At 35.9% G+C, this 16,814-nt stretch overlaps 1 protein-coding gene across 2 annotated transcripts in view; it reads left to right on the top strand.

The window, feature by feature from the left end:
- The window catches only part of GRIK2 (glutamate ionotropic receptor kainate type subunit 2), a gene marked incomplete at both ends in the record, with an annotated part of 636,473 nt that overhangs the window by 385,483 nt on the left and 234,176 nt on the right, over positions 1–16,814 (top strand). For both annotated transcript variants that reach the window (XM_082668692.1, XM_082668693.1), the window contains one exon: positions 13,656–13,799. In XM_082668692.1, the coding sequence (XP_082524818.1) occupies positions 13,656–13,799 (144 nt within the window). The remainder of the gene's footprint in view (positions 1–13,655; positions 13,800–16,814) is intronic.

Genomic DNA, 16,814 nt, shown 5'->3' on the forward strand with positions numbered 1-16,814 from the left:
ATCCTCTTGCTGCTAATTTCTCAGTGGAAATGTTGTTCCTTCTGGTTTTCCTCTGAGTCGCTGCCATATATCACCTTCCGGCCTTGCTTTGGCTGCAACTATTCAGTTGTAAAATCCATCAGGTGAAGATTATCAAACTGTTTTCTCTTCTGAGTAAAGTGGTATCACCCTCACCTCCTGCGGCTCTTTGTCTACTTTGAATTAATTTCCTGAATGACATAAGATTCAGCACACACACACACACACTCAGATATTGTAATGAAGTCTTTTATGTCTTGGTTTGTGATTTATAATTTGTTTCATCAAGTATAAAACTCAAAAGTGGAAATGTTAAGAGTTAACTGATACAGCTTAATTGGTCATTTCCAATTTTCATGTCAGTCTATTAACCTACTGATTAAAAGGCCATTGCAGAGGGTTAGTTTGCATTTGTTTTTGGAGTCCTCTATGATTTCTTTCTTAATGTTCTCAGCAGTGTACCATTAAAGTTTTTTGCTTTAGTTCATGTTCTGATTGTCCCTGAACCTGTATAGTTCACAGTAGGAAGGGGAGTGTTGATTCAGACAAATTTTTGATCTGTGTATTTTGGCAGGCAGAGTGTATACATCTTACAGTTGCCCCATTTTGTACTTTTATAAGTGTAACCAATTCACAATACTATAGAGATATCTTAGTCGTTACCCCCAAATTCCCTACTATATTGAATATTTTTCTACAAAGAATAAAGAATGAATGATTAGAAGACAATAATTATACATTTGGTGAATGTATTTAATGTGATTATTATATTTTCTAGTATTTCCATGCATATAATTACATACGGTCTGCTTTTACACATATCTTCCTGTTTTTCTGAATGTATTGATATATTCTAATTCTGTGAGTAGATAGAAGTAGTAATCTCAGTTTGCCTTGAGGAAACCAAAGCCTAAACCTGCATTATTCAAGATTTTTTTGAATTCCAGTTGTCTAAAATTCCATTAAAATTAGTTAATAGCAAAAAGAAAGCACAATGGTTCTCCAGCTTGTAAAGTACATGATCTGTCTTCAGATACATTTGGATCCAACTGGATCCAGGTCATAAAGTCTCAAACAGGTTCCTCTCCATCCCTCACCTCCTGTTTCATTTGTATTGGCTCCTTTCTCAGACAGAGGTACGGAGGTGCCATCATGATACGGAACTTCCTGCGAAGGAATGTGCTTCTTTCCCAATGGCTCCCTCAAAAGGCCTGGATTTAACCGACAAGCCAAGCTTGTGTCGCTTGGCCATGCCTGAAGCAGTGGTTGTTATCAGGCCTATAACACCTGGAGCTAGGAGATTGGGTCAGGGAATAGATGGCAGGGAAAAGGGCTCTGCTCTAACAGGAAGAGATGGCTGAGGAGACAAAACAATAGCGTCCTATCAAAGATGTTACACGATTTAATCAGATCATATTCTTGGTCTAATGAATTCCATGTTCTACTCTTTTAGTGTCCCATTTAGATCCATTAGAAGATGAAATGACATATAAAGACTCAACTTTAGGAGAATCCTTTAATATCTATTTCATTAAAGAACAAGCCTATTCTAACTGTCTTTAAAGGAGATGTTAGGAATCTCAGGATACAAAGTCTAATCTTTTTTTATTAAAATATCTTTTATTTTATTTATTTTGGCCGTGTTGGGTTTTCGTTGCTTTGGGTGGGCTTTCTCTAGTTGCAGCGAGCGGAGGCCGCTCCTCGTTGCGGTGCGCGGGCCTCTCATTGCGGTGGCCTCTCCAGTTGCAGAGCATGGGCTCCAGGCACGCGGGCTTCAGTAGTTGTGGCATGCGTGCTCAGCAGTGTGGCTTGCGGGCTCCAGAGCGCAGGCTCAGCAGCTGTGGCACACGGGCCTAGCTGCTTCGCGGCATGTGGGATCTTCCCGGACCAGGGCTCGAACCCTTGTGCCCTGCATTGGCAGGCGGATTCTTAACCACTGCACCACCAGGGAAGTCCCAAAGTGTAATCTTTAAAAAAAAAAAAAACAGTGAGAATTCTGGTTTGACCTTTTCCCTCGACCCCACTACTCTTTCCAACTTTTGTTTTCTTATCTTTTTTCCACTCCTTTTGCCTTTTGAAGATATATGTGCTAATAGGAAAATCTTTCAAACAATACCTACTTTCTAACATATCAATAGATAGGCACTTCTCCAGACAAAATTAGATACCTCCCCATTACCCAGCATGTGGCATTATATTAAGAATGTTGATTTACTTGTTTGTCTAAATCATTTTTGACTTCCCAGTCTTATTGCCCAAACTCATAATTGTGTTTGATGTCAATAACACAATAATATTTATAAACGTTGAATGAGTGAATCAAACTGTAAAGCACTTAGAGACAAATGAAAAAAAAGATAATTGTGAAAGCCTATGTTCATATGGGAAAAGGGATATTCAAGAGACCCAAGAGTCAGCAAGCAAAGGCATTTCCTCATGGCAATAAAACAATAATTCATTAAATCAATATATTTTCAAAGTAGGAAATAACCAGGTTAATTAAAGTAGTGAAGGGACAGGGAATCTTCAAATTAAGATCTAAGGTACAAATGTGAATATGCAAATCAATTCTTATTTTTTTCCTCAAAGACCACTTCCTCGTCTAAATTGATATTACTGGTGCTAACATACTTGAGATTCTCAGTTACTCCACTCTATAATTATGACATATTTAAAGAGCTTTATAGCCCTCATTTTTCTAAATTTATCTAATTTGATCCTTACAACGTGAGGTGCATTATTATTATACTTATTTTAAAGATGAGAAAAATGAAGCTAAGAAAGATAACATGACTTACAGTAGTGACTAATAAATTACAAAGCTAAAGCTCTAAGTCCCATTAGATTTCTGTGAAACTTTTACTTTTTCACATTTCTATGCGAAGTTACTATTACAATTTCATATATAGAGTACAATATAAAAAGCTAAACACACAATAAGTGCATAAAGTTGTTAAGGACACATATTAATATGATTTGTTTGCATATCTATTGTTTTATTTGTCCAGAAATATCTATATCAATTTCTACATTATTCTTCAAATCATGCTTAAAATAGATCTTTAATATAATTTAATTTTTGGTTTGGGTAAATAATATATGAAGTATCGGATTTTCAATTTTTATAGGCATTTGGAATTCGTATTTACATGAACCCAAGTTTCTGGTGTATTTTTGGTTTGCATATTCCTAGATTTCAAATTAGAAAGAATCAGTCTGTTAACAACATAAATCAATTTTAATTCATTACACTGAAAAAAGTGAATATAAACAATATTGATGAACATAAATTTTTAATGCAAGAAGCTAATTTGAGCTCCAAATATCAGGGTAATTGGATGTATTGGACACCAGCTGGAAGTGCAGAGAATACTTCCCCTTGATATTGACTCTTCTCTAGATCAATAGCAGTTCCAAATGTAGTAAAAAGCAGACACAATTTAACAGGACCTAAATTATTAAGGCCAGTGTATTGTTGCTAGAGAGTTCATTAACAGTGCCATCAATACAGTGTGGTTCATGGATGCTAGTAAGAGCTTCATGGAACATTTTAAAAGAGAATGAGATAACTCAATGGACTGATTTTAGTGGAAAAATTTAATTAGGTAAGAATAATTACATTAGTTAAATGAAACTTTTAATTGAAAACCTGTTGGCATTGTCTTATCTGCTTCACAGCTGTTCCTTAATCATTTATAAAGTGAAGAGTTTCTCTACATGGTGTTTGAGAAACATCTAAACATCTTGGAATTTGTGTATAAATGTTTAAAGTAGTTTAGACGGTGGCAGTAAAAACAAATAGGATATAGGATTTTCTACTTGGGAAATGGTGCGTTTTAAAGATATATATAGGAAAGAAAGAAAATTATATAGAAAATATTCATGATGAATATATATAATTCTTGGAAAGAATGCAAAATATTCATCTCCTAAAGCTTTCACAATTCTAACAGTAGCACTCCATGGACTAAATTTCATATCTTATAAAGATCTAAAAGCTGGCTGAGACATAATGCTGTTTTGTAAAATTATCTTGTTGACTGTTGTTAAAGAAAATGGCATCCAGCAAGAGTTCTTGCAAGATTGAAAGCCCCAAATTGTATAGTATAAACATAAAGAGCCAATGAAAACTCTTACTCTCAAAATGAACATTCAGACTGCCTGTTCAAAGTAGGGGAAATTGCTGCCACAATTTTTTTGGTAGCTTTTAGCTTAAGACAGAGAGTATTGGTTTGAAGAGACATAGACACTTATTCAAATTCACAAGTTTACAGGAACACCAAACAAATAGATCCATTAATTACTCATTGCATTAATCCTGGCCCTGGCCATTTCTTTTCTGAATCCCAGCAACACTATCGTGTGATACTGTTTCCTTCGCTTAATCTTCAAAGCATTGCTTAACTTGAATTTTCTTCCTAACTCATCAATTTGACTGTGAGCGTGAACCCATTCTATTCTTTTCCCTTCTCCTTTCTTTATCTTTCCTTTAAGCTCTTCTTCCTTTTAGCTCTCATGGGTACTAAATACCATACAGGTAGATACAAAATTCCATATTCTTTTCAAAGGAATTCCTTTAAAGGATTTTAAAGGTCTTTCACCATGCAGTTTCTGGAATCTCCTTTTATTCAACTAATCTGCAATACAGGAATCACTCTGATTAGTTAAAAACCATGAAATACAGGCATATTCATATCCTAACTCTGTAAGAGGGACAAAGGATGATAAAATCCTGAGACACTAGTAAATGACTTTGGATAAGAGAGAAAGGGTTTTAGTTTTTCTCTACAGAGTATCAGGAAGCCAGGGTGGGTTTTAGTGTGTGTGAGAAGTTTAACAGTAAAGTTGAAACAACAAAGAAAATATAATACAGGTATTGGCAGATTTTATTGGACCAGGTAGGAATTGGGTAGATTGTGAATGCAGACAATGGCTGATGAAAAGTAAACTTTGATGTCCCTTATTTATAAATTTGTATGAAATGTTGGTACAAAGTTTATTGCAAAAGTACACAAAGCATAGAGCATTATGGGGAGGAGATGGATAAATTAGGATTTTGATTGTATTACAAAGGCCAATATAAAATCAGAATGAAAGGTGAGTTTTCTAGGAATGCAAATGTCCACCTGGTTCTAGCCCCTCCTTTTACAGATGAAGAAACTAAAGACTAGAAAAAACTACAAGGCAGATTTGTCCAGGTTCACATTGCTGGTAGGTTATCTGTCCAACAGCAGTCCTTCGTCTAGTAACAAAATGCAAGATACTGTAATATTTTACCACTTGTATTTAAATTCTAAACTTGTCAGATAATGTGTGTGTATTCAGTAACTTTTTTTTTTTTTGAGCACTGAATTGTGGCATTGTGTACACACCACATTTTACAGGGATCAATTTGTTGTACGATAATTTCCTTCCTGCCCCTTCTCCTTCCAGAATTTGATCTGCTTTCTTGCACAGCATGAAGCCTGTTCCCTTATTTAGGCTAACAGTGGGTGCAGAAGGGTTGAAACATTATACTTTCTAAACTGGTCCCTTGTTTTGGATAGGATCCATCTTGACAAGATTACAGCTCTTCTGGTGATCATCATCATCATCATCTAACACCTGCCTATGCACCACGAGCCAGGGATTGTGCAAACTGCTTTAATGTATTATCTCATGCAGTCCGTGTAGTCCACGCAGCTGCTGGTAAAGAACTCCGTTTCAGAGTAGTACAAAGAGCCGGCAACACAGTAAGCATAATGGCAGCTGCAGTGTAACTGGGAGAATTGTCTCTGACAATTGGCTCCCGACTGGGTCTGAGGGCATTTCTTCTTCAATCCCTCAGTTTCGTTAGCAGCCACTGTGCACCTGCTCCGTGCCGGGCAGAGTGCTGGCTGCAGTGTGCCAGCTGAATGAGCGAACCCCAGCCTGCCTTCCATGTGTGACCCTCACCCTTGCTCAGAGTGGTAGATGATCCTCTGTCCCATTTAGGCTTGCGCTGATTGTGCGAGGGAGCTCCAGAGGTCAGAATCCAGCCCTTTCCCCACCAACCTTAATATTCATGTCTTCCAATTGAAGAATCAATATTAATTGTTTTTCTCTTGGAACTATCTGGTTTATAAAAGTGGTTTTTCCAACAAGGAAAAGATATGGCAGATCATCATTTTTCATTTTCAATTATAAAATGAAGAAACAAGGCAAATGGGGATTTAAATATTGTTTTATTATTTGTTTTAGATAAAAGATCTAATCAATGGGCTAGTCAAAAGATCTAGTCAATTTTGTTGTGCAGTAGAGACTAACACAACATTGTAAAGCAACCATACTCCAATAAAAATTAATTTAAAAAAAGATCAATGAAAGAGCCAGGATTCATAAACTTAAACTCCGTGTATGAGACCATGCTGCTCTTTGTGCTATGCACTATACTTCAGATGGGAATACAGAAATGAGCAAAATCTGCGACGTAGGAGTTCCAGAATGGATCTGCCACCTGCCAGCTAGCATTCAGATCTCAAAGGAGACCTGCCTGCACTTATTTAATGGAAAGATAAATGTGTTCACGGAACTGTTACTATAAATTCATTTAGAAACAGGACAGAGGCTGCACTCGCATTCCTCCCAGGTCTGAGCTACTGGCAGATTTAGTTCACTGTACCTCTGGGAGGGAATACATTCTAGCTAGATGGCAAAGTGTGATTGTTATTCAGAGCTTCCTAATATCTATTTCTTTTACAGTTGAAATGAACTTTTTGGTTGAATTCATCAATTTGTTGAAAAATGCTTTTATACACTTACTATGGGCAAGTCAATATATGGGATACCATGCATGGTATTACAAAGATAGGTATGGTTATTATCCAAAAGATGCTTGTATCAAGAAAGTAAGATAAAAAATGAGAAAGCATAAATAGTTTTATTAAAAGTAGAATGTTCAAGGAGGAAAGAAGATACAGATCAGTGACACTTAGTTTGTGAGGACTCTAGATACTTATAGAATAAAATGAAATTTATGAACCGTCTTCCCAGAAAAATGAATGATCAGGGTTTTTTTAATAGCTGTGTTGGAGTAAAATTGATGTATTATACTTCCCATATTTAAATTGTACAATTTGATAGGTTTTGACCTAAGTATACACCCATATAACCATCACTATAATCAAGATACGATCATATATCATATCACTCTTAAGATTAGTTACATTTAAATGTAAATTATTAAATACAGTATTGGGTGTGTTGGAGCCTAGGTCAAGAGCCCAAATATGTAAAAAGTGCTTCAGCAGAATGACATTGTCATAAATGTAACTCTGCTGGCATAATAGAGAAGATAAATGGGAAAAGGCTGTGTTCCAAGTTCTCCCAGGCAAAACTCAATGGGGTACCCAAAAGTCATGTTACCAGGGGAATGGAATATTCCAGAAGACTGCCTCCCCATTGGGAAGGAAGATAAATACCTTTGATAGCTTTTTTTTAAATTTTCTATTTTCTTAAAATTTATTCCTTTTTTTTTTTGGCTGCATTGGGTCTTTGTTGCTGCATGCAGGCTTTCTCTAGTTGCAGTGAGCGGAGGCTACTCTTCGTTATGGTGCGCAGGCTTGTCATCGCAGTGACTTCTCTTGTTGCGGAGCATGGGCTCTAGGCACGCAGGCTTCAGTAGCTGTGGCTCGCAGGCTCAGTAGTTGTGGCTTGCGGGCTCTGGAGCGCAGGCTCAGTAGTTGTGGCACATGGGCTTAGGTGCTCCGCAGCACGTAGCATCTTCCTGGACTGGGGATCTAACCCTTGTCCCCTGCATTGGCAGGCGGATTCTTAACCACTGCGCCACCAGGGAAGTCCTACCTTTGATAGCTTTTTGCAAAGAGAAGTCTTTAGAGTATCAGATTTTATGTAGCAATGTTCCCTTCTATGATCATATGTAGTTAAAAATTGTTCATTTCTAACTGTTTCATCCTTCATGTGAATAAAGGCTATGTTTTAATTTTTTATGACTCCTAGAACATCTATCCCTGAACTTTACAAAAAAGATGTTTAATGATGATGATTATAGTGATCAGAAACTGAAATAACATATGCACTCCATATGGACATGCTTGGTAATTTACTGCTTAGTACCAGAATCTTCTGTAAATGAAATCTAAGTACATAGAAATATTTTAACTAGTCACAGTATCCATTATTATTCCTGTTTTTATATATTTGGAAATGTTTCAATCATACATCCTAAATCAGAAATATTTAGCAATGGTAAATTTTATCATCTGAAACTTTTGAGAGCATCTAATCTCCCTGATTCTTCAATTATTTAAAAATATGCGGTGGATTTTTTCAGAGCATAAAAGAAATATAAGCATACTTACATTTCAGTGTTCTTTCAATACTTTAAAGTCTCATCAGACTTGAGGTTACTTGAGATAGATGAAATAGCACTGGGTGACTAAACCAATTTCTGTGGCAATAGCTCAACCAAAGAAATTAGCAGTCATCACTCTTCCACCTGCATCCACGTTGCACACTGCATGACTAAAAGTAATTAAACTAGATATGAGATAAACCCAGCAATAAGTTAGGGAGATGGCTAATGTATATTTAAAATGTATGAGAAAGCACTTCTTGTGATCTTTTCAAACCATCCATTTAAAAAGATCATTGTTGTTTTACTGAAATGATTAGGACTGTATTGCACAGTTTTAAAGGTTTGCAAAACAAGTTTTTGGCTGACAAACATTCTTTGTAGGTTAACTAGCTTATTTTGGAAAGAAAAATAAAGTACAACTCCAGTCTAGTCTGAGATGGGCTCTCAAGGGGACTCGTATTGCTATTGATAGATGCTTGACCTAGTAGTGAAACACGGAGGGCTGCACTCGGCTCTGTCTGTACCTACCTAGACTGCGATTCCTTCTGGTCTGTATTCCCAGGGTGAACACATATTCTAGCTTTCCAATAAGTGTGATCTATTTATATATGTGAGTAATTATACTTGAAAGAGAGAAAATAGGATGGATTGTTTTGTCTTCCTTGCTGATTTATTTTTTCTCTCTGCCTAGATTTTGTCTTTGTAGTTTAGGATCTGAATGACTACAACTTTATCTAACCCCCTCCTATGTATTTTAATAATCAAATTGTATACATACTCCATTTTAATTTAGTTGGTTAAAATACAGTTTTGCTTACCTCTGAAGTTTTTTTAGAGGTAGCTATTATGTACAAGGAAGAAAATTTGACTTGGAAGACAAATGAACTATTATTTGAATCTCAGCTCAGAGATATACTGTCTTTGGGACATAATTGTCTGGTATTCAGCAGAACCTCCAAAAATATGAGATCTGCTGCCATCAGTTTCCCCTCCATGGCCTGTCATAGTTTCAGTGGGAATATGGTTTAGGGGAGATGGTTGGTTATGGTAGGTAGGATGGTGGTTCTAAGAATTAGACCTTGTCTGAATCGTGTTTTTAAGGCTTTTTTCTGAGTCTTATTTCTGCCAGAGTCTTATTATGAGAGTTTGGATGGTAGTTCTAAGAGCTAAGCTTTGCCTGAGTCTTGTTTTCTAAGTCTTGTCTCTCAAGGTGATGAGACCTTGAGAAGATTACTTCAACCTTGCTAAGCGTCAGTTTTCTCCTCTCTAAATGATAAGAGTAATATCAACTGAAACATAGGGTCTTTGTGAAATGCATATAGAGAAATGGACATAGTGTGGCACAGAGTAAGCATGCAATGTAACTTGACATTAATGATAATATAAAAATGATGACAAAGTAATTAACCTGTGTGTCTCCTCTACTTTTCTCCTCTTCTGTTCTACTCCTCCCTTCTTTCCTCGTATTTTTCTATTGAGAGGAGTCAAGGCAAAGGATTATAGAGTCAAAATGAGCAGGTAGAGGACTTAGTAAGAGCAGCTCAATCAAACTCTACAATTTAGAGTTGGGAGTAAAGATGCCCCGTAAGCCTGATCTTGAAAGATACTCTAGTACCTCTGCCTTTTGTAAACCTAATGAGCAGCAACTGTATAGAATAAATCTACTTCTTTCATGACCTTGTTCCTGGTTAATGTTTCTATTCTGACTAACCTATTATAGACTTAATCTCATACATCAATGTATTTCTTCTTTTGTGAATTTATATTTACCAGTTCTCCACAATCTATACTTTCCCTTACTTCGTAGTACATTTTCATTATGTAAATATTTACTGCTTATTAAGAAATTATATAGATTAATGTATTCAAGTACTTATTTATTTCTTATATTTTATAACTTTAAAACAATTTAAACTATTTTGCTTTATTCAATATAGAGCACTGAGCAAGAAACTAGAGAGAAGTATGTAAATTCTGGATAGATTTTCTAGAGTCAAATCCAGCTCCACCTCTATATGCTATGATTTTTAGACCAGTTACTTAACTGTTCTCTGCTTCAGTTTCCTATTTTATACAGACCCAGTGAATTTCCAACTGCATGATGGTTATGAGAATTAAAGGAAATGATTTAAGGAAAGTGCCTTACACATAATAAATACTGAACAAATGTTAACTAGTAATATTACTAAATTAAGGAAAAATTTCAAGCTTATACATTCTCATGAAAATAAGAAAACCACTTTTGATAAGCTGGAGTTTTCTCAAAACTTTCCAAAGTTGAAAGAATTTACATATGTACAGTTTTGCAAAAAATACAGTAAAGGAAAGCCTGACAGGATATCAAGTTTAAATAGACAGCAACTCCATATTATCACAGAAAACAACTAGTCTAAAAATAGGACAAAAAAAGCACCCTAAGGGCTTCCCTGGTGGCGGAGTGGTTGAGAGTCCGCCTGCCGGTGCAGGGGACATGGGTTCGTGTCCCAGTCCGGGAAGATCCCACATGCCACGGAGCGACTGGGCCCGTGAGCCATGGCCGCTGAGCCTACGTGTCCGGAGCCTGTGCTCCGCAACGGGAGAGGCCACAACAGTGAGAGGCCCGCGTACCACAGGAAAAAAAAAAAAAAAAAGCACCCCAAGCAGGTGAAAATATCAGAGAGAGTAGTTTCAGAAGTTCTATTTATTGCTTTATAATAAATTAACATATTTTTAAACTGGAAATTCAAGAAGAAATTTGATCAACAACTTTTTAATTATAATTTTTTTCTCTAGTATTTATCTTATAGTTTAATAAATATTGTCTTCCTTTTATAATTATATTTAAAATCACAGATCTTAGTTTTATTATCATCTAGTATATCCTCTGATCCAGAAGCTAAAACTATGTACCAAAAATGATTTTCAAATTTTTAATTAAGCAAAATTCTTTGCGAGCATTGTCATTTTAGATAAGGTTACTATTCTAGGATTTTCATATAAGTCAGTAAGTCATGGCAGGATAGTAGTAATATCATAGTTTGTGTTCTTTTAGTTATTTTGTGACAGTAGATCAAAATTTTCATGTTGGGAATAATTGCAACGGTATTCAGTAAACTTCCATCTTAAAAAAATGCAAAAAGTAAAGAAAAAGGAAAAAATATGAATTCTACTGACCACTATCTCCCAAGAGTAATTATTAGTATCATTTTAGTGTATTTTCTTCCCTTCAGTTTTTTTTGGTTGTTGTCCATATAACATGCAATATGATGTTTCAGAATACTTGCTGTGAGCAGTGAGGCTGTTTGAATCTGGACCTCTCTGCTTCTTACTTGTGTGACTTTGTTTAGTTGCTTAACTTCTCTCAACCTTGGCTTCGTCATTTGTAAAGTGGGAACAATATCAGTGTTTTTATTAAACCATTACTGTGAGAATTAAATAAGTTGAATAGTACATATTAAGTACTCATAAAGATGTATATAATGGTTTATGCTAGAAATACAGTTCTGTATAAGCTATTTTTGCAGTTAGCATTTTACCACTTGCAGTTTCTCATCTGAATGATTATTTTTCAAAACATGATTTTTAATGTTTATGTGAAATACATTGTGATTTTATTGTGTTTCCTTATTTTGAACATTCAGTAGATTTCCACTCTATTTTATTTTTTTAAAGAAATAGTGTATGTAGCTTTTGTTCTTATCTTTGATTTTTCTCAGGGCAAATTCCAGAAAGAGAAATTACTAGGTGAAAAAGAACATGGATATTTTAAAAACTCCCTTGTGGTGCGATCTGCAAAATTGCCCCTTATCTTCCCTTTAGTAGTATCTGAAAGTGTTCATATCTCTATACATTTGTTGACAGTGATTTTTTAAAACTTCATTTTATTTTAAAACCAAATGTGTCTCTCATATCTTGGTAACTTTTTTTATAACCATCCATGTGGTATATGAAATATGTCCTCTGAGTGTTAACTCAGGCCAAAGACAATAGCAGTCTGATCCTCAGGCTCATGCTCTGTGCCTGTATCAACTCCACTACTCGAGTTTTCACTGTGCAGCCCTCAGAGTGTGTGAAAGTAGTCAGCTGGTATTTACCAAATGAAGGTTATGAATCTGAGCTCTATTCCCCAAAGATTTATGAACTATAAAATGGTATTTTTATTATGTTCTTCCTGCATTGTGCTGTTTAGCTGCCTTCCATTTTATGTGGTTAAGTTCCTGAGGATACATTTGCATGAAAGCTACTGCGTGTACTCATTTTGTATTGTATTGTGGCAAACGCTATTAATCTACAGGGTTCCTATTCATTTTGGAATTCATTTCACAGCTCACTAATTGTGTGAATGAGAAGAGGAAATATATGCTTTTATTCCAAACCATGCCAAGCAGATGGCCCAAAGTTCCTTGCTGCCCGCATTGTCAGTGGCTCTCTTCTGTAGGTAGTGAGCCTGGCATTGGTCCGTCAAACACAATGTGAGGGTCCATTTAACACAACACTTGACCGTCACTGAGCCTCTGGTTTGTTATGACTTATAAACATTTTATTTTTTATCATCCACTTCTAAAGTGGTCAGTCATTTGAGCAGGTGCAAACACAGTAGAATTCATATTCGTCTTACTTGAGAAGCCAAAATGAATTTGTATTCATATGGAAATTTGGGGAAAAGAAGACAGTACGGGGGATTAAGCTTAGTTTCTTGAAAAGGGATTAACACATGTATTGAGATTCAACACTCTAGCATCATTTCTGAGATTGAACCCTTTGAAAAGCTGAATTGCAGAAAAAATTAGGGTTTATATCTTTAAACTTTTTAGGTGAATCTCTTCAAATTTCTTTTTTCTTCCTATGCAAGGAAATTATTTACTTATTTACTTTTATATACAATATGTAATTTATGTAACCATTCAAAATGTTCACATTGGCATTCCTTGTGTGTGTGTGTGCGTGTGCGTGTGCACACACGCACACGCATGCACGCATGCAGTAGAACAGAGTAAGAGACAGAGGGTGTGACAAAAAATGAAATAATGCATGTCTGCACACATTTCCTACTTCAGCAGAGATACTAGGATGATATGAAATTGGGTTATCACTTCAGGAAAGGGAGGGTAGGTCAGATGTTCTAATGGAGCCCTTGAAGTAATTTGATCACAATATCTTATTTAAGAGAACCACAGCATGTGGAGATACTGTTTTCTCCCTTACATGAAGAAAAACTGGGTATTTATTTCTCTCACCCTTTCTTTCTCTCCACTTCTAAACCACCTATCATGGGTCTCCCATGTTGTATTGATGCCACATTTCCTTTTCTCTCGGCTTTCAGACGGATGCTGCTCTCATGTATGATGCTGTGCACGTGGTGTCTGTGGGCGTCCAGCAGTTTCCCCAGATGACAGTCAGCTCGTTACAGTGCAATCGACACAAACCCTGGCGCTTTGGGACCCGCTTCATGAGCCTAATTAAAGAGGTGAGTCAGGAGAAGTACATCTGTCCTGTCTTGCTTGTCCTCAAGCTGAATGAATTGAGATTATTGCATTTTTCCTAACAGGTGACCTTTTACTTTTATCTCTTAAATTAAACTTTCTACCTTTCCCCATACAAGCAAAATTAACATTTTTACTAAATAATATGGAAGGGAAATGGATTTCCTACAAAATATCTGTGATTGTGTGAACAGATGAAAATTAGTGACCTATGATTTATGACATTGTTAGTTTTCACCTTTCTGAATCTTTATGTATGTTACTTTTCATTTATGTGGAAACATAGATGTTTGAAGAATGTTTATGTCATAGGCCACATGATATGCAATGAATTTTTAACAGGAATGCCCTTTGCACTACACTAAATTACACCCAATTTGTAAGTTTTCAAGAATTATTTTTTAGAGCTATGGTTCTTAAGTATAACGTCTAGTTATTTTAATTGTATTAGAGTTAACATAAAACAAAATATATGGATTCATGAAAGTGCAAAGTTTACTTCATGTTGCATAATACAACCATTTTTATGGCCATGTATCATTTCTAATTATGTCTGTTATAGTTTTAGACCAAGCATGCCCATAGTGAGAAAAAAAAAAAAGAAAGAAAACTCTTAAAGATCACACACAAACATACACACTCACTTCATACACACATATTCTTCCCATTCTTCCTCTCATGAAGGAAATTCCTTTGTCAGCTAAGGATACTTTTTATTTGATTACAACAAGAGTTTTTTTAATTAAAGAAATTTTTATTAAAGTATAGTTGAGTTAGGAGTTTTTATATGAAAGTTTAACTATGAAAATTTAATCTTTGCTATGAAAAGTCACAGCTGTTATTACCATATAAAATTTCTTCTTTAATGGCTTAAAAGAAATCATCAGCTCATCATATAATAAATTACTCATCACGAAAATAAAAGTGCAAATAGAATCATAATTAAGAATCATCAGGTCCTTGGCAAAGAATATCCGTGAATTTTCCTTGTCTAATTGTTACTGAACTCTCAGATAGATGAAATGATACTCCTAGAACAGTATGCAGTTCTTTTGTTACTCCACATTCTATATTTACTTCTGGTGTAAAAAACTAAGCATCACAGGGCTGCAAACATAGCACCCTGGTTTGGCTAGTTGAAGAAGAGCTTTTTCTGAATGCAGCACTTGACAACTGAGAAGTGTCAAACAACCCTGTGAGAGGCTGTTGTATGAAACTCGCTATTGTATTTATTGTAGCGTGTTATTGAGGATCTTGTCCACTAAATCTGGGGTCCACAACCCCTGGGCTATGGACCGATACCGGTCCACGGCCTGTTAGGAAGCAGGCCACATGGCAGGAGGTGAGCAGTGGGTGAGCGAGCAAAGCTTCATCTGCTGTTCCCCATCGCTCGCGTTAACGCCTGAACCATTCCCCGCCACCATCCATGGAAAAATTGTGTTCCGTGAAACCAGTCCCTGGTGCCAAAAAGGTTGGAGACCGCTGCACTAAATCACACAGGGTCACTCTTATGAGGACCGAAAAGAGACATTTCTGTCAGGTCTCAGTACCAGGAAAAGCTGAGTTTCTCCTGGGCAATTGGTGTGTCTTAAATTATGGATCCTGTATGTTACAGTTCATCATATTTTCTTCTTTGCTTTGGTTGCTGGAAAGTCCAGAATTGAATTTGTGATTGGATTTATTAGTTGCACAGTTTCACCTGGTATACATTTCCCTGTGCTATCTTTAACCCAGATTTGTTTTACTGTTCTGCACTTCTGCTTCTGTACTTCTTGATCCCATTGCTTATTTTTATACTAAATATGGATTTTTGTTAACCGCCTGCAGTTATTTTCTTTGGACAAAGTTGAGTTAATAAAATTTTTTTCTTCCTTACTGGAGACCTATTAACACAGTAAACTCAGTGATGACCTGTTGCAATATGCATAGAGATAATATATTATAGGTTTTTTTTCTATTTTATTTGTAATTTATTAGCCTAAATCTATTTTAGAATCCCTACACATAAGTATCCAAGAAACACATGGAACCTAAGAAATGTAGTAATAATGATATCCATCTGTAATCCTTGTTGAAATGTTACCCTTTATCTACTGGGCTTTACTGCTTTTGAGTCTCAGTATATATTCTTTCAAACATAGTTGTGAGTATATGTTACATTATTTTAAATTTTCATATGTAACTATTTTCCCAAGCTACTTGCAAATGACAAATAATATAAAACATGTAGGGGCTTCCCTGGTGGCGCAGTGGTTGAGAGTCCGCCTGCCGATGCAGGGCACACGGGTTCGTGCCCCGGTCCGGGAAGATCCCACATGCCGCGGAGCGGCTGGGCCCGTGAGCCATGGCTGCTGAGCCTGCGCGTCCGGAGCCTGTGCTCCGCAGCAGGAGAGGCCACGACAGTGAGAGGCCCACGTACCACAAAAAACAAACAAACATGTAATTGGGGCTATATAACCAGCAGAATAGAAAATCATTTTATATTTAAAAAAAACTCATTATTTGCTCACCTTTGAGGGATGAACCCATTGTGTAGCTAGATTATTATATTCTCACCCCCTTCTACCTGGAGAGAGCCTTCTACAGGAAGTATAGTTTGATGTGAAGTAATTTTGATACATTTCTCCCAGCTCGCACAAAGAAAAATAAAGTAATAAGTTAATTATTCTAAGTGGAAAATATATAATTGAAGCAGTATAGCATAATTTTTCCTAGATTCAGTTTCTTTCATTGTAATAAAATGTTTACTTTATATTAGTTTGGTGTTAGGAGTGGTATTTTATAATAGTAGTTCTATTTGTAATCTCCAGCAAGATAGTTACTATCTCATAAATATTATAAGTGACCAAACTCTTCTCACTTTGCTAAAAGAGGTTTGCTATTTAAAACATAAGCCACAAATTTCTCATAAAGGAAAATTATACCTGGTAAATGCATTATTTAAAATGAAAAATTTACAATAAATTTTTACTGAGATTAGGATATCATATTTAGAAAAA

Source organism: Grampus griseus (assembly GCF_964374135.1).
Source record: "Grampus griseus genome assembly, chromosome: 13".
Taxonomy (NCBI): domain Eukaryota; kingdom Metazoa; phylum Chordata; class Mammalia; order Artiodactyla; family Delphinidae; genus Grampus; species Grampus griseus.